The sequence below is a fragment of the Schistocerca piceifrons genome, chromosome 4 (genome assembly GCF_021461385.2).
Source record: "Schistocerca piceifrons isolate TAMUIC-IGC-003096 chromosome 4, iqSchPice1.1, whole genome shotgun sequence".
Classification (NCBI taxonomy): domain Eukaryota; kingdom Metazoa; phylum Arthropoda; class Insecta; order Orthoptera; family Acrididae; genus Schistocerca; species Schistocerca piceifrons.
Window position 1 is genome coordinate 598,814,175 of NC_060141.1, and position 24,364 is coordinate 598,838,538.

Below are 24,364 nucleotides of genomic sequence, written 5' to 3' on the forward strand. Positions count from 1 at the left end.
ACAGTTCGTGCAAATAATTGATGTCTTGCAAATGTCCCCATCTGTTGACTCAGAGATCGAGACGTGGCTGCACGATCCGCTACAGCCATGCGGATAAGATGCCTTTCATCTCGACTGCTAGTGATACGAGGCCGTTGGGATAAGCACGGCGTTCCGTATTAGCCTCCTGAACCCACCGATTCCATATTCTGCTAACAGTCACAGGATCTCGACCAACGCGAGCAGCAATGTCGCGATACGATAAATCGCAATCGCGATGGGCTACAATCCCTTTATCAAAGTCGGAAACGTGATGGAACGCATTTCTCCTCCTTACACGAGGCATCACAACAACGTTTCACCAGGCAACGCCGGTCAACTGCTGTTTGTGTTTGAGAAATCGGTTGGAAACTTTCCTCATGTCAGCACGTTGTAGGTGTTGCCACCGGCGCCAACCTTGTGTGAATGCTCTGAAAAGATAATCATTTGCATATCACAGCATCTTCTTCCTGTCGGTTAAATTTCGCGTCTGTAGCACATCTTCGTGGTGTAGCAGTTTTAATGGCCAGTAGTGTATTTCCTACAAACACCTTCCGCAATGCTGAACGGTCACTGCCCTGCAGTGGCGTGGCCTGGTTTAACTATGAGCGAACCTTCGTGTTTCCATTTCACAGTTACATCATCAACAGTCGACCTGTGCAACTTAAAAAGTGGTCTTATGTTCCGTTTTGGATTTGTTACTCAGGTGACATACAGTTACTACTCCACGTTAGAAGTCAATGAACTTTCCTTGCCGACTCATTCTGCTGATACTGCTTCCCCCCCCCCCCCCCGCCCCCCCCCCCCCAACTCGCCGCCCCTTTTCATACTGGCGCGTCCGCTTCTCGTGAAATCTAGTGGTCAAATCTGTCTTACAAAGCCGTGTCCAGGTGCCTTTGATCATGTAAGAGTGCCTGCAACGTCTCACTATATAGATCGCTTTCCTCTTGTAAATGTATTTAAAGGATCCCTCAACAGAGCATCGCATTTGTAACGACTTGATACAGTTTCAGCAACTACTAAATGACTTTAGGTTTCTTCACTCAGACACTGCAAGCTGTTGAAACCTCAGCGACACAAAAGGAAATCAGGTCCCCCAGTTAGTAGTGCCTTCTTTGTCAGAATTACAGTGCCTCGGCACTATTAAATACGAGTATTAAGTCAAATTGCTTCCCATAAAGCATTCGCGTACCTTGGAGAAACATCTCTTTAGGGGCCGGTATTCACCGGCATTACGGCTGCAGCTTGTCCGCGGGAAAAGGAAAATCTGAATACAATAGGAGAAGCCGTGGGCGCGCAGCCTCCCCTGCCGTCTCGCAGCGGCACTTTGTTCCTGAGCCGGCCTTTTAATGTGGAATGGTCGCGGGGATGGGCAGGACGGCGTGTAGCTTTACAGCCCCGGGACAGTGGCGGCCATCCTTCCGCCCACCCTCCGTTCTTTCCACCCCGCGGGGCCGAGGCGATTACGCGCCGTAATGACGGCCATACTTCACAAAACCTGGCGACAAGTTAATCCTGGGGCGCACAGGGCTCGGACGGCGCTGGCTGCCACGGAGCGTCGGCGTCGCAGGGGGTCGCCGGCGCTGGCTGTGCGTGCGATCTGCGTACGGCTAGGAGAGGGGGCAGGGAGCGGCCAGGAAGTGACGCACCACGCCGATACTGTCTACCGACACGCACCGAATCGCTTACGCACTGAGCAAATACGCGTACACTGTCCGGAGAAACAGAGGCAGGCGGAAGTGTCGATGCTCACTCGGACTTGCTGGGCCGTATGTTTCCGACAACCCGGTATGCTAGTCACAGGCTCAGTATCTACCAAATCAAGAGCGCTGAGAAACAAATTTTACCTCCGTAGATTTTCAGACATTTATTTCCGTACCATGTGAATCCTTTTCTTATCCGGCCCGTCACGAATTCCTCTCCTGTGCCAACCTCTTCATCTCACAGTAACATTTGCAATCTACATTCTCAGTTATTCGCTAGATGTATACCAATCGCTGTTTTCTTCTACAGATTTTACCCTCTACAGTTCCCTCTGGTACCATGTCAGTTAATGCTGTTTCTTAACAGATGTCTTACCATCTTTCCCCTTCATCTTGTCAGTGCTTTCCACGTATTTCTTTCCTCGCCGAGTCTGCGGAGAACCTCCTCATTTCTTACTTATCAGTCCACCTAATATTCAACATTCTGTTGTTGCACCACACATCGAAAGCTTCCATTCTCTTCTGTTCCGGCTTTCCCGTAGTCCATGTTTCACTACCATACAATGCTGTGCACCCAAATTTCTTCCTCAAATTAAGACCTATGTTTGATGCTAGCATATTTCTCTCGCCCAGGATTGGCCTTTTTGTCAGTACTAGGCTGCTTTTCATCTCCTACTTGCTCCGTATGTCATGGGTTATTTTGCTGCCTAGGTAGCAGAATTCCTTGACTTCATTTGTTTCATGATCTCCAATCCTGATGTAGAGTTTATTGTTCTTATCATTTCTGCTACTTCTCTTTAGACTTTCTTCCAGTTACTCACGATCTATATTCTGTACCCATCAGACTGTTCATCCCATTCAAAAGATCCTGTAATTTTGTAATTTCTGTTCGCTTCCCCTGACGATAGCAATTTCATCAGATAATCTTATTATTGATATCCTTTCACGCTGAATTTTAATTCCGCTTCTGAATCTTATTCTTATTTCCATCATTGCTTCTTCGATGTACAGACTGAACAGTAGGAGCGAAAGGCTACATCCTTGTCTTATATCTATTTTAATCGGAGCACATCCTTCGTGGTCTTTCTGTTTCCCCTCGGTCCATATGGATTATCGTCACACAATTGTGTGAAGACTTCAGAGTTCAACGCACAGCGTCAATCGGTGAAAGCCATCTGCTAGAAACGTATTTCATATTATGTATGGGTACATGGGTTCCTAGTCTCTCGCGTAGTCGTCAGCTAGAGGTCGTATTTTTGCTTCAGTAATGAAAAAACAAGTTTCCTATCTGTACTTTGAGTAGTCAGCCAATGAAGCTGCTTGGCACAGAGCTGCAAGTTCGTGTAAAGAGATGTGGAGAAACCCTCACCGTGGTCGCCGCCTGAGGCTGTTAACATCGTTCTGTCTGCTGACGATTTCTAAACTTCAGACGTTCTCTTGTGTATTACTAACAAGGCAACCACATGGCAATTAGATTTTTGTAATTTTTTATATTTGTTGTACCTGACGTTCAGAAGACAATATCAGTCACACGAAGCAGGTCTATGCAACTCTCAAAAATTCTCGAGAATATCGACTTTGAAGTTTTGGATTTTTCCGAGTGCCTTTAGCACCCTAAAGTGAAATCGATGTGGCAGAGCGCTTGCGTGCAAGTGGGCAGTCTGGGTTCCACTTGTACCCAATGCAATTTATTAAACAAGGTCCATTTTAGAGAAAGGTGCACTTCCGCGAAGTGTAAAATGCATAAAAATGTAAAGAATCGGTAGTGTTCGAGACTGGCAATCGCTGAGTCTCGCTTCTGTCATTATGCTTTTCGTTTCATTTTTCGTTCATTCCGCTTTAAATATAAAATTCATCTAATATCACTAATTGATACATTTCTGTGATTTATAAGAAAAAATCTTATTTCTAACCACGTATCACACACAAGAAAACAGAGTTCCCGTTGCAAATATACACTGATCAACCAGCACATTATGACCCCTATGTAATAGCCTATATGTCTACTTTGGACACAGATACCACCTGCGACAAGTCGTGGCGTGGAAGGAGTGAGGCCTTGGTAGGTCGCTGAAGGTAGTCGGCACCACAGCTGTACACACAAGACAGCGGTGAACTCCGGCGCCACGTTCAATCTCATCACAGACGTTGTAAGACGTATGTGTTGCCGGCGATGGGCGAGGCATGGCAGAACCTCTGACCAGAGAGTAGTATGTAGTTAGTTGTTGCTTGTCGCGAGTAGTAGTCAGTCGGCAGTAGTAGTCAGTCCGTGTTAGTAGTCAGTCTGCGCTAGTCTTCAGTAGTGTGCAGTAGTCGGCGCGTACCCGCGCGTGTCGGCAGTCCGCTCTAGTCGGGACTCTGGAGGATGAGTATTATTGTAGAAGGTAAAGAAGCAGCCTTGCGCATATCTAGTAATGAATATTAACTGTCATTAACTCCTTTTAAAAATGCCCCCAATAATAATTTTCAGAATATAAAATAATTTTTTAGAAGAAAAGCATTCATTTCAATTTAAAGAATATTTCCAATGCATGATCATTCCTTCCAAGAATATATATATATATATATATATATATATACGCCAGCATTGCAAGAAGCTGTGCCAAAAAATTTCTACATAAGAGCAGATATATATTCGCAGTTTTTATTGAGGTAAGAATTTTTCCTTTTTTTATTTAGAATACAGGGCCGAGGCGCAGAGCTGCTGTCGTCATAAAATTTACCAGGTTACTGAATGTTTTTATTATTTCCGGGTTTAGCAATTGAATTTTGTGGGTACATTAAATATGAATGCATTTCTGCACGGAGACTATAAATGGGAAGCAATTTTGCACAGAGGTTACATTAAAATCAATTTTGTTCTGAGGTTACATTAAAATTAATTTTGTTCAGAGGTTACAATACTTTAAAAATTCATTTAATTATTATTTTTGTGGGAGTTTACACATGGTTCAATTCATTATTTTTGTGGGTAGTTTACGCTTGGTTCATAATTTTAATTATTATATTTTTGTGCGGAGGTTACACTAGGCTCCATAATAATTATTTTTATTTCAATTTTTTAATTTCGTGTAGGGAGATTACACTTAATTTATTTTAATTATAATATTTCTGTGGGGAGTTTACGCGTGGTTCATCTTTTAAATAATTTTCGTGTGGGGGAGGTTACACTAGGCGACATCCGGCCAGGATAGTATTTCTTTGTGAATCTTCTGATAAGTAGTCATATATCTGCTCTTATTTACTTATATGTAGTTTGCATCTGGCGCAACGCATTTACTAATTTGTCACTCTTGCTTTCACGGATCATCGGCAATTTGTTGCTCTCTATTGTAATTGTGTTTGTTGCATTTTCGCATTGTCCTTGTTTCATTTGTGCTTCATTTTGTTTTGTGAAAAATGCCGCGAAAAACTGTTAACAGTACATCGCGATGTGCAATGAGCGAAATAGACGACTCTAATAATTTGACCGATAATATTTCCGACACTCAGTGTAATGATGACAAACCTCCATTTACAGACAATCAGTGCGTACCGACCACTAGTAATGATTTTGATCCTAATGATCAGCAAACAAATTCAATTGTGTCCTCTGTTAATTTAACGACAATTGATGATGCGGCAGGCTCTGTTACAATGAACGCTGCCCAGTTTGACACACCCGGTTTGCAAAGTTTACGTGACGAACAGACAAATTTTTCTAATGAAAATGAACAGTGTAATCAGAATACGTCAGATTTATTTAATTCAGATTTAGTGACCAACAGTGAACATTCGATTGGCAAACCTTTTCAAGAATTACAGAATGACCAAATGGTTACAGAAAACGTGACAATTGCAGGTATGCCATCACGCAGCACAGAGAATACAGTAGCTAATTTTGGCATGGATCGAGTCATAGCATTAATGATAGAACTTAACGAGAATTTCAAACAACAATTTAGTGAAAATGTTAAACAACTACTTAATGAAAATTCCAAACAACAGAATGAAAGACAAGACAACAATTACAAACAACTTAGTGAACAGAACAAACCACTTAATGAAAAACAAGACAACCTTAATGAAAATTTCAAACAACTTAGTGAACAGATCAAACAGCTTAGTGAACAGATTACAGCCGTTGCCGCGCAATGTCATGATAATAAGGAAAAAGTACGTGAGGAAATTAAGGCATGTGCTACGAAAAGTAGTGAAGAAATTAGATCTGTTGCACAAGAATTACGTAATATACAAGCAGCCACAACAGAATCACTTAGACACGAAATTAGTGCAGTCGGTAAACAATGCTCTGAAAACACAACACAGTTACGCGAGGAGTTTAAATTAATGTCAGCAGAACTTTCGCGCACACTGGATGCAAAAGTAGACGCGAAATTCGACCAACAGAACAGTCAAATAGACGAACGTTTTAATCACCACCTAGACAACAGTGAAACGCGTTACCGTAAATTCATACAGGAACAAAATAAAGTAAAACGACAAGTCATGGAAACAATTACCGCACAGAGACAGGAAGATAAACGTAAATTGTTTACGAAAGCAAAAACATACGTAGACAACAATATTGCTACAGAATCAGACGAAATTAATACTATCAAACAGTTGAAAACCGAATTGCGTGATGAAATTTCCGACCTTAAATCCAAAACAGATACACACACAGTAGACTTTCAGTCAGTGACCGACAGACTTGAACAATTAGAATTAATACAGGATCCCGATGCCATCAAAGCAGACGTTAAAAAATTGAACGAAACCACACGTAAGATACAAAAACAGATTAATGCTTGTGACACTAAAACCGATGATCAGGTAAAAATGCTGACTGAAAAATACGATGAATTGGCCAGTCGTATTGACGTTATTGAAAGTAATAATGACACCAAATCAGACGATACTTGACCGATTTCGTTTAATCAAACACCCGAATTCCAAAATTTACAGCAGACGATCAGTGAGATAGATTCGTCTAATAATACATTACGTAGAAAATTGTCAACTTTACAGCAAGAAGTGACACAGATGAAAAATGTTTCAGTCAATAACACGTCACAGCATACGGCACATTCCGAACATTTGTCACACTCACACTGCTTGAATAATTTAGGTAATTTACAGAGAACACGAGACTTAAAATCCGAAAAGACACAGACAAACAGATTCTTATGTAATCGTGAACCTGTTCACACATTCAGAGACGATAATGTTGATTACGAGCAATTTTTATCCGTAAGAAAATCTAAGGTATTTGAAAATGACGGAGCACAGGTACACGCTTTGAACTGGATACGTCGATTTATTTTTGTACTTTTACCGCCATTGCCTGTAATGCAGAAACTACAATTAGCATCGATACAGCAATTTGCTTTTGAATTTTCACCGGCACTGCCTGTAACGCAAAAGCTAAAATTTATTTGCAGCGCGTAATAGACCTCAGGGGATTCATTATGCTTTAATGAATATGTGCTGTAGCGTGCACAGGGCCCCGAGCCGTAGTAGTGCTATTTCATCTTTAGTTTTCTGCACTGCTGCCTTCTCTTCTACTATCCTTTATATCTATTAAAACAGCTCTTCAACTATCGATCTATCTATAATTAAGAATGAGTAAAGAAAACCTGATACGACAAATTTTACCGAAAGCGACATTATCATTATATGTTCCCGAAATGGTAGGAACTACCAGTATAACTTTAATACCATCATAATAATCATCAGTATGTGTAAAACTATCAGCAACAGCGAACGCATTTTGGTAACAATAGACGTTTTTCACCGCAACAGCATGAAAGCCAACCGGTTAGCATACCTAACCAACAATGTAATGTACAAGGTCAACCAAGCTTTAATGTTTCGCCGCCTGCATGTATAGCATCAGCTCCAACAAATAGTAACGCACAGCAACAAGGAAATAGCTACGTACAGAAAACACACTATTTTAATTCCTATCGCAATGCACCGTATATAAATGACAATCATGAGAGACGTAAAAATAATGAGCACAATTTTCAGCGTACATTTAATAACAGTCAGTGTTATCAGCAGCAAAATCATCCGCAACAACATATTATCATGAATGAGCCAGACAGTAGATATCATCCCGAACGTAATACGTCAGGAAGAAATAACAGGACAGTCCAAATAGTGGAAATGCCACAGCATCCTCCCGCAAATAATAGCACGTCAGATAGAATTTGACTAGATACAGTACAGGTTGCATCTTCCAGCAACGTAAGCAATACTTCAGATACACAGAATCTTGTTCACGAAAATGTTGTTTGAAACATGCCTCGTTGAATGCACCACTTTTATCGCACCCAGATCTTACTAGAAATTTTTCCATTGCCACCGACAGTTCTAACACCGCTTTAGGCGTACACATTTTTCAGGAAATTGAAGGAGATGGCACCACAGTAATTTAAAACATCGCGTTTGCTAGTCGCATTCTGTCACCTGCTGAACGCAATTATTCTGTTACAGAACTTGAAACATCATGTGTTGTATGGGTATTTACGATATTTCGGCATTTTCTTTATGGAAGACATACGACCGTTTACACAGACCATAGAGCGATACAATTTTTACTTTCCGCTAAATTTACACACGACAGATTAAGCAGATGGAAACTTTATTTGCAGGAATTTAATTTTACAATTGTTCACATTCCCGGTACACAAAATATTGTAGCAGACGCACTATCCCGTTCTCTCAGCAACAATCAGCAAGACATCGCAACCAACTTCTGCAAAGCAAATTTCAGCGTCATGTACATTCAACAAGTTGCATTTGAGAATTTCATTTCGCCGTCATTACAAGACATAGCACAAGAGCAGAGTAAAGACAACGTGTGGAAAGAAATTAAACACCTTTGGCAAGATAGGAACAATGTTACCATTAGAAACCATTATACTGTACGCAATAACATTCTGTTTCGCCGCTCTCACCCTGACAGCAACAATTGGTTATTATGCATTCTTGACGAACTTGTTAACAAATTAATCTGGTATACTCATTTAAGTTACGCACATTACGGAGCCAGAAAATGTTTTCTTATACTGAGACAGAACTGTTATTTTGCCAACATGGAGAAACGTATTCGACGAGTTTTAGCGTCATGTAAAATCTGCCAGAAAGCTAGGTCAGATACGACTTCACATATTCCTCCATTACATCCTATTGTACCTGTTAAATTGAGACACATGGCCGCTGTAGACATTCTTGGTCCGATTCCCAGAACTAATAGAGGTTTCTGCTACATCTTTGTCGCTGTTGAACTCACTTCAAAATTTGTTACCTTCACTCCATTACGCAAAGCTACTGCTAAAGCTGTTTCGAAAGCATTTGTAAAACATTTGCTATTTCATGTAGGGCATGTGTTGAAAGTAATTTCCGTCAATGGATCACAGTTTCAATCTGCTATATGGACACGTATGTTACGAGCTAGAAATATTTCTCCGATCTGTATATCCAGGTACCATGCTTTTTCGAACCCTTGTGAACGATTAATGAAAGAAATTGGTAAACTGTGCAGAATATACTGCCATAAAAAACATATTGATTGGGACACACACATACTCTCATTCCAGGATGTGATCAATTCCATACCAAACGAATCTACTATGCTATCTCCGTCTGTTATACTGAAAAATGTTGAACCACCTAACAAAATTAAAGAACCTTTCCTACATCTCGTCGACTACGACACCATGAAATAATTGACATTGCGCTGAACAACATCAAACGTGCCGCAGAGCGCCGGAGAAGACAGCAAAAACAGGTTTGTACACGCCGTGATTTTCACATTGGACAGAAGATATTAGTACGCACACATTATTTATCCAACAGAGGAAAGAATAGGTGTAGTAAATTTGAGCTTCTATATGCAGGTGCATATCGAATTCGCAGCATTCCTCACCCCAATGTAGTACACGTCGAAACTTTGAGAACCAGAAAAACTAAAGGGAATCACCATATCTCCAACGTCAAACCTTTAATTGAATGAACATACTTTATGATTTATCACACTGTAATGCCATTTCCTAATTTTTTTATGACCACTTATGCAATTATATTTATGTGATTACTTACTGATGATTATCGTATTTTTTCTTGGCAAGTGCCCGGCAAGGTAAGGTTAGCAGGTCGCTTTTCTTGTCGTTACGCATCAGACTGTGCACATTTTCCATTTTTTATGTATGTTTGATTGTTTTCCTGTTTTATTTGTATGTACTATGAAATATTTAAGAAATAACAAACACCAGTTGACTTTGACATTTTGCCTTATGATATCTCAACATCGTGACTATTTTACATTTTTTTTTTTTTTTTTGCTGCTACATTGTGATACTCTGTGTACATTTTTTTGCACCTGAACACTGTCTATGTTTTTGACGTATTACGTTTTCTGTCATGCTATGCTGTATGCTCAATTATGTTACTATAAACCAGTTTTTATTTAATGGGTATATGATTTAAATGCAAGACATTAATCCTTGTTCATCGTTTTCAGAAAGAAATAACGTGTAAAAGAAATAAATTAAACAGAAATGGGAATTTCACATTCGAAATGAACGAAAGAAGATGAAATACCTCGTCACGAAGAGTAAATGGATTAGAATTAACAAGCATTAGCAAGAACATACTATACACATCGTATGATAGCGGTCTTATCTAATTTTTTCTTTCGGAATACGAGGCGATTGATGCAGGCTGTAAGACAGAACTACACATCTTAGTTTTAGTGATGAAATATGCTAGAAATAAGGAACTCTATACTATGAACAGTTGTATAATGAGTAATGAAGTGACTTTTTTGGAGGTGATAATGAATGGTGATGAATAATGATGAAGAATATGCTAATATGGATAATGAAGTTTTTCTTTACAGATGATGATAATGGAGTTATGATGATATGGATAATGAAGTTTTTCTTTGAAGGTGATGATAGTAATGATAATGAAGTTTTTCTTTGCAGATGAAAATAATGATGACAGATGACGATAATAATGGAGATTGCAGGAGAAATTATTCACGAAATTAATACGCTATAAGCAGTTAATCATTAAACCTGTTCTAGTACTTGCATTTTTTCTTACCCATTTGTGTGTGTCATTCATAAATGTGATCACATATACTCCACTTGTTTCATAACCTTACTACAGCTGACTCATGACGAATGACGTTACACATCTTCATTTGCAGCAATAACTCAAAAGCAAATATTGTTATGCCCCAGTAATTAATTATCGATCCCAACGAAATGCATTGTTAGTACAAAAAAAAAAATGTATTACCAGTCCCAAATAACGCTACCAGTTTAAGAGAATTCTGAGTAATACTGAATAATGTTTTCCAGTCACAGACCTTGAATAATAGTTACAGTATGTTACATTTTCATTACGTCCTATGTCACTGGAATGATCAGTTCTGAGTAATACTGAACGATGCTTTGTAATAATGCATGAATACTACGCCAATAATTTCTGTAAATAATATTTTGTTATACTCTATAAATGCTATGCCAATAATTGACTCTCATTTTGAATTATAACTTCTGAATAATACTGAATAAGGTTTTATAAAAATATAAGAATACTTTGTAACTGGCCAAAGAGGGCCAATAATTATTTTTAAATATGTCATATGTCACTTGAAGGATGAAAAATGTTTTGTAATAATTAATACTTGCTGACCAACGAATGTCACTGTTTCTTATACTTTAAATTTATATTATGTCACTTTCATGCTATATATATGAATTAGCTCCTATTTTGAATGATGACTTCTGATGATTTGTATCTGGCCAATGAGTGCCAATGTTCTCTGGAAACAGATAACTTATAAACATTATTCTGTAATACTTCATACATGGTACAGAAATGTTCAGTAACTGGGCGATGAGTGCCACCAATTACTCAAATCAGTTGTTAGACTAGTGTTATTCTCAATGAAGACTAGTATGTGACTTAATGTCCTCCACCTTCTGACCTAATTACCAGAAATTACTGCAATATCCGTTTGTCCTGTCTATCCTCATGCTCATGGAGTACTATATTTGGTTTTTGCACTGATTCTACGTTGGTGTACCTTACAAGAACGTGGTGTTGACACGACATGGTGTCCACCACCTTGAGCGATGGAGATGTTATTATGGTCCCACTGTTTGGGGTACCTAATGTACTACCAAAATTGATAACATGGAATATTACTACGACATTTCAGTGTCTTGGCTACAATGATTAATACTTCAAGGAAAAGAACTTCAGATTGTCCCACTTGGTGTTGTGCTTCTGTAGAAAGATATGGACTTTCAGTGCAGCTGCGTGCAACCTAATGTGCTACAACCATGATGCAATCCTTCCCATTCCTTTCTTAGTTCTTGTAAAATGATAAAGATATATACAGTGCGTGTGCACTTCATTTCATTTGTTAACGAGATCAGTGGTCCTAAATAGACTAAAGACTTTTACAGTGCGTGTGCACTTTATTTCACTCCATGATATGTTATGTAAAAATGCTGAAGACTTTTACAGTGCGTGTGCACTTTATTTCACTCTATGATATGTTATGTAAAAATGCTAAAGACTTCTACAGTGCATGTGCACTTTATTTCACTCCTCGATATGTATATTTGTTGTAAAAATGTTTAAGACTTCTACAGTGCGTGCGCACTTTATGTCATTTGTTAGTATGATTTGTACTCATTCCCTATACATTTTGTGAATTCCTGATATATTCTGAACTACAGTGCGTGTGCACTTTTGTCATTTGTTAATATGATTTGTACTCATTGTGTATACGTTTTGTCTTTGCTTGATATGTTCTGTACTCAGTGCAAGTGCACTATATTTTATTTCATGTTCTGCACTTTTATATGTGTATATATTCAGTGATTGTAAACTTAGTTAAGTAGAAAAAATTTGTTGCTCATGGCAAGTCCAATTGACTCACCATCGCTGCCAAATTTTTGCCCCCCAGTGGAGGGTTATGTAAGACGTATGTGTTGCCGGCGATGGGCGAGGCATGGCAGAATCTCTGACCAGAGAGTAGTATGTAGTTAGTTATTGCTTGTCGCGAGTAGTAGTCAGTCCGTGTTAGTAGTCAGTCTGCGCTAGTCTTCAGTAGTATGCAGTAGTCGGCAAGTACCCGCGCGTGTCGGCAGTCTGCTCTGGTCGGGACTCTGGAGGATGAGTATTATTGTAGAAGGTAAAGAAGCAGCCTTGCGCATATCTAGTAATGAATATTAACTGTCATTAACTCCTTTTAAAAATGCCCCCAATAATAATTTTCATAATATAAAGTAATTTTTTTAAAAGAAAAGCATTCATTTCAATTTAAAGAATAGTTATATATGTATATATATATTATTCTTGGAAGGAATGGTCATACATTGGAACTATTCTTTAAATTGAAATGAATGCTTTTCTTTTAAAAAATTACTTTATATTATGAAATTTATTATTGGGGGCATTTTTAAAAGAAGTTAATGACAGTTAATATACATTACTAGATAGTCCGCCCCGGTAGCTGAGTGGTCAGCGTGACAGACTGTCAATCCTAAGGGCCCGGGTTCGATTCCCGGCTGGGTCGGAAATTTTCTCCGCTCAGGGACTGGGTGTTGTGTTGTCCTAATCATCATCATTTCATCCCCATCGACACGTAGGTCGCCGAAGTGGCGACAAATCGAAAGACCTGCACCAGGCGAACGGTCTACCTGGCGGGAGGCCCTAGCCACACGACATTTCCAATTTACTAGATATGCGCAAGGCTGCTTCTTTACCTTCTACAATAATACTCATCCTCCAGAGTCCCGACCAGAGCAGACTGCCGACACGCGCGGGTACTTGCCGACTACTGCATACTACTGAAGACTAGCGCAGACTGACTACTACTACCGACTGACTACTACTCGCGACAAGCAATAACTAACTACATACTACTCTCTGGTCAGAGATTCTGCCATGCCTCGCCCATCGCCGGCAACACATACGTCTTACATAACCCTCCACTGGGGGGCAAAAATTTGGCAGCGATGGTGAGTCAATTGGACTTGCCATGAGCAACAAATTTTTTCTACTTCACTAAGTTTACAATCACAGTATATATACACGTATAAAAGTGCAGAACATGAAATAAAACATAGTGCACTTGCACTGAGTACAGAACATATCATATATATATATATATATATATATATATATATATATATATATATATATATTGATTTTAATGTAACCTCTGTGCAAAATTGCTTCCCATTTATAGTCTCCGTGCAGAAATGCATTCACATTTAATGTACCCACAAAATGCAGTTGCTAAACCCGGATATAATAAAAAAATTCAGTAACCTGATAAATTTTATGACAGCAGCGCTGCGCCTCGGCCCTGTATTCTGAATAAAAAAAGAAAAAATTCTTACCTCAATAAAAACTGCGAATATATATCTGCTCTTATGTAGAAATTTTTTGGCGCAGCTATATATATATATATATATATATATATATATATATATATATATATATGATATGTTCTGTACTCAGTGCAAGTGCACTATGTTTTATTTCATGTTCTGCACTTTTATACGTGTATATATACTGTGATTGTAAACTTAGTTAAGTAGAAAAAATTTGTTGCTCATGGCAAATCCAATTGACTCACCATCGCTGCCAAATTTTTGCCCCCCAGTGGAGGGTTATGTAAGACGTATATATGATATGTTCTGTACTCAGTGCAAGTGCACTATGTTTTATTTCATGTTCTGCACTTTTATACGTGTATATATACTGTGATTGTAAACTTAGTTAAGTAGAAAAAATTTGTTGCTCATGGCAAGTCCAATATATATATATATATATATATATATATATATATATATATATATAGCTGCGCCAAAAAATTTCTACATAAGAGCAGATATATATTCGCAGTTTTTATTGAGGTAAGAATTTTTTCTTTTTTTATTCAGAATACAGGGCCGAGGCGCAGCGCTGCTGTCATAAAATTTATCAGGTTACTGAATTTTTTTATTATATCCGGGTTTAGCAACTGAATTTTGTGGGTACATTAAATGTGAATGCATTTCTGCACGGAGACTATAAATGGGAAGCAATTTTGCACAGAGGTTACATTAAAATCAATTTTGTTCAGAGGTTACATTAAAATTAATTTTGTTCAGAGGTTACAATACTTTATAAATTCATTTAATTATTATTTTTGTGGGAGTTTACACATGGTTCATTTCATTATTTTTGTGAGGAGTTTACGCTTGGTTCATAATTTTAATTATTATATTTTTGTGCGGAGTTTACACTTGGCTCCATAATAATTGTTTTTATTTCAATTTTTTAATTTCATGTAGGGAGATTACACTTAATTTATTTTAATTATTATATTTCTGTGGGCAGGTTACGCGTGGTTCATCATTTAAATAATTTTCGTGTGGGGGAGGTTACAATGTGTTCGATCGATATGGCAAGGTCAGATATAGCAAGTTGGGAGGGGGGGGGGGGGACAGCACATCAATAGGAACTCGCCACTGTGTTCCTTGAACCATCCCATCACACTCCTCACCTTGTGAAATGGCGCATCATCTTGTTGGAAAATGCCACTGCTGTCGGGAAACACAATCGTCATGTATGGGTGTACGTTGTCTGCAACCAGTGCACGATACTCCTTGGCCGTCATGGTGCTTTGTACGAGCTCCGCTGGAGCCTTGGATGCCCACGTGAACGTTCCCCAGAGCGTAACGGAGCCGCCGCCAACTTGCCCCCGTCCCGAAGTACATGTGTCAAGGAGTTGTTCCCGTGGGAGACGTCGTATTCGTACCTTCCATCGACATGATCAAGAGGGTATAGGGATCCATCGGACCATGCAACGCTCTGCCTTTGCTCCAGCGTCCAATGCCGATGGTCAAATGCCCATTTCAGTCGTAGTTGTCGATGTCGTGGTGTTAAATTGTCACGTGCATGGGTCGTCTACTGCTGAGGCCCGTCGTTAGGATTTTTTGGTGCACTGTGTGTCCACACACACTTGTACACGGTGTGTCCGAGTGGTTCTAGGCGCTTCAGTCCGGGGCCGCGCTGCTACTACGGTCGCAGGTTTCAATCCTGCCTCGGGCATGGATGTGTGTGATGTCCTTAGGTTTAAGTAGTTCTAAGTCTAGGGTACTGATGATCTCAGATGTTAAGTCCCATAGAGGTTAGAGTCATTTGAAAGTATGATGTTAGTTCCGCCACAGTTCGGCGCCTGTCTGTTTTACTAGCCTGCTCAACCTACGACGTCCAACACCTGTAATGAGGGATGGCTCCCCAACCCGATATCCTGTGGATATGATTTCACCCTGGTTTCGTCACATGTTGAAGACACCCACCACAGCACTCCTCGAACACCCGACAAGCCGTGCAGTTTCCGAATGCTCGTGCCGAGCCTCTAGGCCACCACAATCTGTCTGAATGGTAGTCATTCCTCGCCATGTGACGCTGCTATCACCTGAAGGGGGTTGTATAACGATAGATAATAGCTCGATGGTCATACTATTCTGGCTGACTGGTGTGTGATTTTAATACTAACTGCACTTGCACTTTAGAGCCCACGCTTACTGAACGTTCTTCTTTTCGTCAATATTTTCACCTCTCCAAATATGTAAAGCAAAGAGCTTGCAGTAGAAGATGTTTGTTCCACAGCATCGAAAGTGATGGATTGCTCACTGCCCTTAAGGCATTCATTTTAGAACCCATGTGTAGTATGTTGTTTTGCTTCGAATGATCGTTCCTGTCATGTAACTGAATACTGACCATTTCTCCTGGGACAACCAGTGTAAATGGGAATTTTTTCGGGGCATTTATACCGGAGTAGTGTCTGCTAAGCCTTCTTAGATTAAACTATAACAGATACTAAGAGCTTTCAACGGAAAGTGTTGAAAATGGAACAATTTTACATGTTTTGTAAGTTCTTAATAGATTATAACTGTGTGGCCTATTGAAAGCGAAGTCTCGAGAAACGTTTTGGATACCATCCCCAAGTTGCGGCTATGCGATGTGTGGTGTCACCGCCAGACACCACACTTGCTAGGTGGTAGCCTTTAAATCGGCCGCGGTCCGGTAGTATACGTCGGACCCGCGTGTCGCCACTATCAGTGATTGCAGACCGAGCGCCGCCACACGGCAGGTCTAGAGAGACTTCCTAGCACTCGGCCCCAGTTGTACAGCCGACTTTGCTAGCGATGGTTCACTGACAAATTACGCTCTCATTTGCCGAAACGATAGTTAGCATAGCCTTCAGCTACGTCGTTTGCTACGACCTAGCAAGGCGCCATTATCATTTGCTATTTATCTTGTGATGCATGTACCGTCGACCGATGTTCACCAATTATCGATTAAAGTTAAGTATTCCAACAGATACGTACTATTTTTGCTAGTCTCATATCTCTGACCTGTTCCAGACCTCACGCCAGCCTGCGTGAGCTTAACGCGTGCCTTTCGGCTACCCATCATTGTGGATTGGCTGTCTTGCCAGTCCACAACACCATATATCCACAGTATCGTTTCTCCATCACACAATACAGAAGATATTCTGTGAAGGTAGGAGAGAATGGGAGAAGTGCTCGCAATTTTGAAATTTTGTGGGTAGGTTGTGATTCGTGCGTGGCTAAACCAGTCGGTAAGTGTACTGCCCTTGAAGAGATGGTTTCCAGGTTCTGCCGCTCATCCATTTCAGTTTTATTCTATCATGTCGTTGCAAAACAACACTTCGTTGTATTTGACTTCATTTATTACGTATTTAAAGACCTTCTCCCTGACCTTTTGAAAATCAGGTCGTACATTATATTGTTTTACGTGTAATATTATAGTTCCACATTACAAGCAAAGTTTGTTTTGAGCAAGAGAATAGCAGTAAGTTACGAAGCATATTAAATTACTTGTAGGAAACAGATCATTAAAATTAAAATATTAACAATTTAGAAGAAAATTGTAGAGATATGTGATAGGGAGTATCTGTAGATTTTTTTTTACTGTTAAAACGATATACAACACATAATTTATGGTTCGTATTGTTACTGCTCAGGCTGAAAGGAGCCTACTGGGATACACTTGTATGTGGCACCACAATATGATAATAATACTTTACCTCCTGATTCAAGGTATGGTGCTGCAAGCAACGCGGGATAGAAACTACATCTATGGAAGTAGAGGGCACCACTTCACTACGCGCCATATCGCCGTTGCTATGACGTATTCCAGCCAATCAGAAGCCGTCCTTTACATATAAAAGTGGGAACCTCGATAGTTCACGACAGTCAGTTTTAGCCCTGACGACGACCATGGAGGTAGTGGTCGAAAGCTTGGAGTTTTATCCTGAATTGACGCGGCATGTACACCGAGAGATTTTTATTCGAGTTGGCAGATAATTTGTAATTGTTGAGTCACCCCAGAATGTACGTAAACTGATTTGATGTAAAGGCTAGTTAGATATTTCCCTTTTGTAATGTTTCTAAAATTTGTTAACAGACCTATAGGCCTATGTAATTTGATTTTTTTTTTATTTATGCTTTTTCAGTAAGCTCAGATAATATTTGCTACATAAATCTCATTGTTTGTGTGTCAATTAGTAAAAAGGATGTAATTTTACCGAGTAATGTAATTTGAATTGTCAGATGTTCTGGAAAGCCAAACTTAACTTGGAAAACAATTTCACTAAAAATCAATGTTAGTAATTAATCCCAATCAGTACTGTTATTTTTTTCAGAGAGGTTGGATTTTTCTTAAATGTTTTAATTTATCAACCAAAAGAATATCATGCACATTTCAGAGTATTACGGCCACCATTGCACACCGCTGAGCCTGTAGCTATATATTTATATGTTTTTCCCGAGAGACCGGAATATATTGCGATGCTCATTTGCTGCTTTCAAGGTTAGACGATTTAATTTATTTGTTATGTACACAGGGACCAAAGTTACCAGGGGCCAGAGAATTCAGTTCCCAAGGGGCTGATTGTATTTTGGAGTGATTGTGTTTCTATATTGGTACTGGGAGTAGCATTGCCCAATCAATTCGTATAAAGTTTTTGCTAACAACAACATATAGTAAGTACACCACTTACACTTACAACACGCCACATATTAACTTCAGTTATGTATGAATTCTCAGTCATTCATTCAGTGTATCACAAAGAAGATCAAGTAATATAATTCCATTTATTTGTTGTGTCCGCAGGCACTCACTTAAGTATCTCAAAGCAAATTATCTATAGATTGTTGGAAGACAATTTCATTTATGTGTTAAGTGCACAGGCATTCACTTAAGCATCTTAGAGAACAAAAATTTTAAAAGACACTTACAAAGTGGCCTCGTCAGAAACGAGACTCCCACCTCACGTAGGATACAAAATTATGTCTTTTTATGTCACTAAATTAAATACATCATGGGTGGCTGTGCGTGTATTTGTTTCTACTGTCTAAGAAGTGGTACTACCTATTACATGTCTTAAGTGCTTATACAGGGCACACTCATTGCACTATTTGTGTTGCTATATCTACACTTAGTTCTACATGTGTTAGTGCTGTTATGTCGTAAGTTTGAGCGCGTGCTGTTTCACTTAGCCAATGCCATAGGCGGGTGGGGAGGCTCGGAACTACAAAATTCAAGCCTCGCCTCCACGTATTGGATATTCCTTATATGTTATGATTGTCTCATTGTTTATATTCGACATTTTTCTGTAAATTTAGTTATCATATTTAAATTGTAGATTAGAGCATTGAACAGTCAAGTTCTATGTCAGTTTTCTTATCACTATCCTATTTATTTATTTTGGGTTTTATACTACTTATGTTATTGGTCAAAACAACATGCATTCTGCTGAATGTTGCACTAATGGCATGCTTCATCATTACTAGGAAACATCAAAAAGTGAGTTACGAGTTATTACGGTATATCAGGTAACTTTTCATGAAATCTGTAGTACACATCAAAATGACACAGACACATGGTACTATTTTTAACCATGGTCACCAAGTCTCAGTAAACAACGACTACTACTCTCTACCAACAGTTCAATGAACAGAAGATAGAAATCCAATCCAGATCCGCTTTGTGAACAGCCTCTTCCCTAGAAAATATCTTTCCCTGGATGTTCTTTCAGCTTGCACAAAAGACTGCCTGGACATTGTCATCTGTGGTTGATGTCGATGAGCTTCTACTCAGCAACGTCGCAACGCCGACGCCTGTGCGACCTCGGGCAAATTTTTGGCATCATTTCACTTCTGCCGCACGTGACATCGCATTTGGTCCATATACCGCCAGAACTCCGCGGCGAACCTGTGTGCAATTTAGGTGATTTGCTCACAAGAATCGTACGATTCCACGTACTTCAGCTTTGCAGTACGTTTCTGGTATCCGCTTCATTTCACTCGCACTTGTGATGCGCCTTATACTGTCTGTACTGTGTAAAACTGCGTCTGCGGGAAATCCAGAATACTTACCGGTGCTCTCTTTTGATAATGCGCCACTCTCATTGCGCTGTGGGGTTACTGGGAGCAGCATGTTTAACATGCTTTCTGAAGTCCCTAAGTAGAAAATTTAGCAGGTACAGACAATGTTGATTTAATGGTACCTTCGAAGGTGGAAAACAGCACATATTTTAATTCAAGTGTTATGAAAAAAAATCTGTGATACTGTTGTGATAGTCTTAGGTCATTAATGTTTTCTGTAAGGCGCTCGCATTATTGCAACACCCCAGTTCCCAGGACTCCTGAAGATAGACATTGACTGTGGATATTGTATCACAGACGCAGTCCCTTCTACTGTTCAGAGATGTCACTAAACCCGCCCAAAGATGTAAACAACCATGCAGGAGCAGCGCCTGTTAGACGGAGGGAGTCCGACAGCCGATCAGTTCCAGTCATTCCACCAGGAAGGAGGTACATGGCTCGTGTTGTCTGTAGTGCAACCATACCTAGACGGTCAATACCGATGTTCCATGGCTAGAAGGTCAATACCGAAGTTCGATCGCGTCCGCATTGTTACTTTATGCCAGGAAGGGCTCTTAACAAGGGAAGTGTCCAGACGTCTCGGAGTGAACCAAAGCGATATTGTTTGGACATGGAGGTGATACAGAGAGAAAGGAACTGTCGATGACATGCGTCGCTCAGGCCGCCCAAGGGCTCGGAGGAACCCTGACTTCAACGCCACCATGTTGAATAATGCTTTTCGTGCAGCCACAGGACGTCGTGTTACGACTCAAACTGTGCGCAAGAGGCTGCATGATGCGCAACTTCAATCCCGACGTCCATGGCGAAGTTCATCTTTGCAACCACGACACCAGGGAGCGCGATACAGATGCGTCCAGTAACATGCCAAATGGACCTTTCAGGATTGGCATCACGTTCTCTTCACCGATGAGTGTCGCATATGTCTTCAACCAGACAGTCGCCGGAGACGTGTTTGTAGGCAACCCGGTCAGGCTGAACGCATTAAACACACTGTCCAGCGAGTACGGCAGAGTCGAGGTTCCCTGCTGTTTTGGGGTGGCATTATGTGGGGCCGACGTACGCCGCTGGTGGTCATGGAAGGCGCCTTAACGGCTGTACGATACGTGAATGCTATCGTCCGACCGATAGTCATCTTCATGGACGACAATTCGCGCCCACATGGTGCACATCGAGTGAATGACTTCCTTCAGGATAACGACATCGCTCAAACAGAGTGGCTAGCATGTTCTCCTGACAAGAAATCTATCGAACGTGCGTGGGATAGATTGAAAAGGGCTGATTACGGACGACGTGACCCACCAACCACGTTGAGGGATCCACGCCGAATCGCCGTTGAGGAGTGGGACAAACTGGACCAACAGTGTCTTGATGAACTTGTGGATAGTATGCCACGACGAATACAGGTATGCATCAATGCAAGACGATGTGCTACTAAGTATTAGAGGTACCGGTGTGTACAGCAATCTGGACCATCACTTCCTAAGGTCTGGCTGTGTGGTGGTACAACATGCAGTGTGTGGTTTTCATGAGAAATAAAAAAGGCGATAATGATGATTATGTTGATCTCTATTCCATCTTTCTGTACTGGTTCCGGAAGTCTCGGAACCGAGGTGAGGCAAAACTTATTTTGATGTGTGTATACTGAAGTTTGTCATGATGACAGAAGCATAAGTCACTGGGAGGTGTTAAGTTCAGTTTCTTACAGCAAGCTATCGGGTCTTATCCTCTGTTCAGAGCTGTGAGGACACCATACATTTCTGACAGCCTAACCAACACGCATTAGACCTTTTCTTTGCTTTCTCTATAGAACCCACTCAGGTTTCTGCAGTCTTAACAGATGAACTACAGTATTTGTCGGTATGTGGTTGTATGTAGTGACAGAATTACGGGATAGCTCAATCAGCAAGACTAGTGTTCAGTATGTCTGAAACAGGGGATGATTTTTGCCATGCTCGACATAAAAAAGGAAATGTACACATTGAGATCTCCTAACAGTACCATAGAGAACGCGCACACTTGCTTGGAGCGTCTTGTTCTTAAAAATGACACTGTAGTTTCGACAAAATGGGAACAACGTGGACACAAAACGTGCAAACGCCGGTCAAATAAAACTAATCCTATTACGCCTATCGGTAACTGAGTAGTGGGCGGCTCGGTCCGAAGGCTGTGTCGGTACTGATACCATCCTGCCATGTAAATTATCAGAAGTTTATCGAATAATGAAAGTTCCAGAGACAGAGGAGAATGTCTTACAACATTGGGTTAAAATCTGGTTCAGAAGTAACTACGCCATTAACGTCACAAACATGTATTTCTTGTCGAAACTTTTTCATTTTCGCTGTTAGTTTTCCGTGTAAAACGGCAATCTTTATTTAAAAACGGATTGATTTTACACAAGCAGCACAGTAACACCACAGTTTATTCCTTGTCGCACAGGCCGGCCGAAAAGTGGCCGTGCGGTTAAAGGCGCTGCATTCTGGAACCACACGACCGCTACGGTCGCAGGTTCGAATCCTGCCTCGGGCATGGATGTTTGTGATGTCCTTAGGTTAGTTAGGTTTAACTAGTTCTAAGTTCTAGGGGACTAATGACCTCAGCAGTTGAGTCCCATAGTGCTCAGAGCCATTTGAACCATTTGAACCTTGTCGCACAAATGGGAAACTGATAATGAGAGTGTTAATATGATGTGTTGGCCATCCGAAAATAGCTGATTCGGACGTTTGAAAGGCAATAATTCCAGCCTACACAACTATATTGCGAAATTAATAATTCGAACCCGCAATATTATAAAAGTGACAACACACATATATTTTTATAGGTTGCGGAGATTGAGTCTTCGTCCATATACCATCAGTCCACTATCGGTACGCCAATCAGGCAAAATTGCCTAAGCACTGAGGCAATCATCATACCGAAGCACCAGGCTGCAGTTAACAGTTCGGGAAAACACCACGTTCTGCAGCGTAAAGAATTTCGTAAGGTCACGCAGATTGACTATTGCCTCCCAGCTGGTAACGGTAGATCAGGTTGCAGTTCCCAGCACAATCTCATAGCCCACGAGTCTTCAAGTATTTTATATTCGTTATATATTGTAAATGTATTGTACATGTAGCCTGAGTATTTACTGATAGCTGTGCCCGAGACTTCATATATGTATGATGAAGTCCCATACTCCGAGGAGCTTAGGGGACGATGCGGGAGACCCGCACCGCTGTAATAGGCAAGGTCCTAGTGGAACTGGTTTGCCGTTGTTTTTCCTTCCTCCGACCTTAATGGGGATGAATGATGATGATGAAGACGACACAACAACACCCAGTCATCTGGAGGCAGGATAAATCCCAGACCCCGCCGGGAATCGAACCCGGCACTCCGTGCGCGGGAAGCGAGAACGCTATCCCTATATATATATATATATATATATATATATATATATATATATATATAAGCTTTTTCGTATACAATGTTTGAAGTATAAGGGTCTATCAAAATACTTCCGTTAGAAGGCCGTACAGTCCAGAATCGGTACGCCACTCGGGAAAATCGCTCTGAGCACTAGGTCAATCATCACGCCAACGCACCAGATTGAAGACACTTGCGTGGTAAAACACGGCGTTCTCCTGCTTGAAGAATTCCATAAAACTGCCCCCTGCACATCCTCGTCCGACAGGAATCATTGACCTTTTAAAGCTTTTTTTAAGGGACCGAAGGAACGATAATCGCAAGGGAGAGACCGAGACTATAGAGCGGATGCTCTCTTGTTCGCTCGTCCCAAGAGCTTGTAATCTCCCTCCTCCTTCCTAATTCCTGCTGTTGTCCACAGTAAGCAAAGTCTTTTATGAAAAATTTGAGAGGACTGAAGGTTACAATAAAGTTACAAATAAGTTTACTTACCATTTCTTATAGAGTTGGCTCCAGTTGTTCTTGTCTAGGGTCTGATTCTTGAAGCTAAACATCTCACACTTTAGGTCCTCATGGTTAAATTGAGGTAAATAAATTTGAAGATTGTTGTTGCACAATTTTTGTTGTTACGTTAACATATTTTGTCACATTCCTTTGAATTTTCACATTAACAAATCCTAAATTAAACTGTTCGCCCAAAATACAAAAATATGTTCGATTACATCAGAGGCATGTTTACAACTAGGCCACTCTGCG

General features: G+C 40.4%; 1 protein-coding gene across 1 annotated transcript in view; it reads left to right on the forward strand.

Moving 5' to 3' along the window:
* The first annotated feature begins 1,493 nt into the window (after positions 1 to 1,493).
* The window catches only part of LOC124796042, a 184,276-nt gene continuing 161,405 nt past the window's right edge, over positions 1,494 to 24,364 (forward strand). Inside the window, exon 1 of the mRNA XM_047260128.1 lies at positions 1,494 to 1,607. Within this exon, the coding sequence (XP_047116084.1) occupies positions 1,494 to 1,607 (114 nt within the window). The remainder of the gene's footprint in view (positions 1,608 to 24,364) is intronic.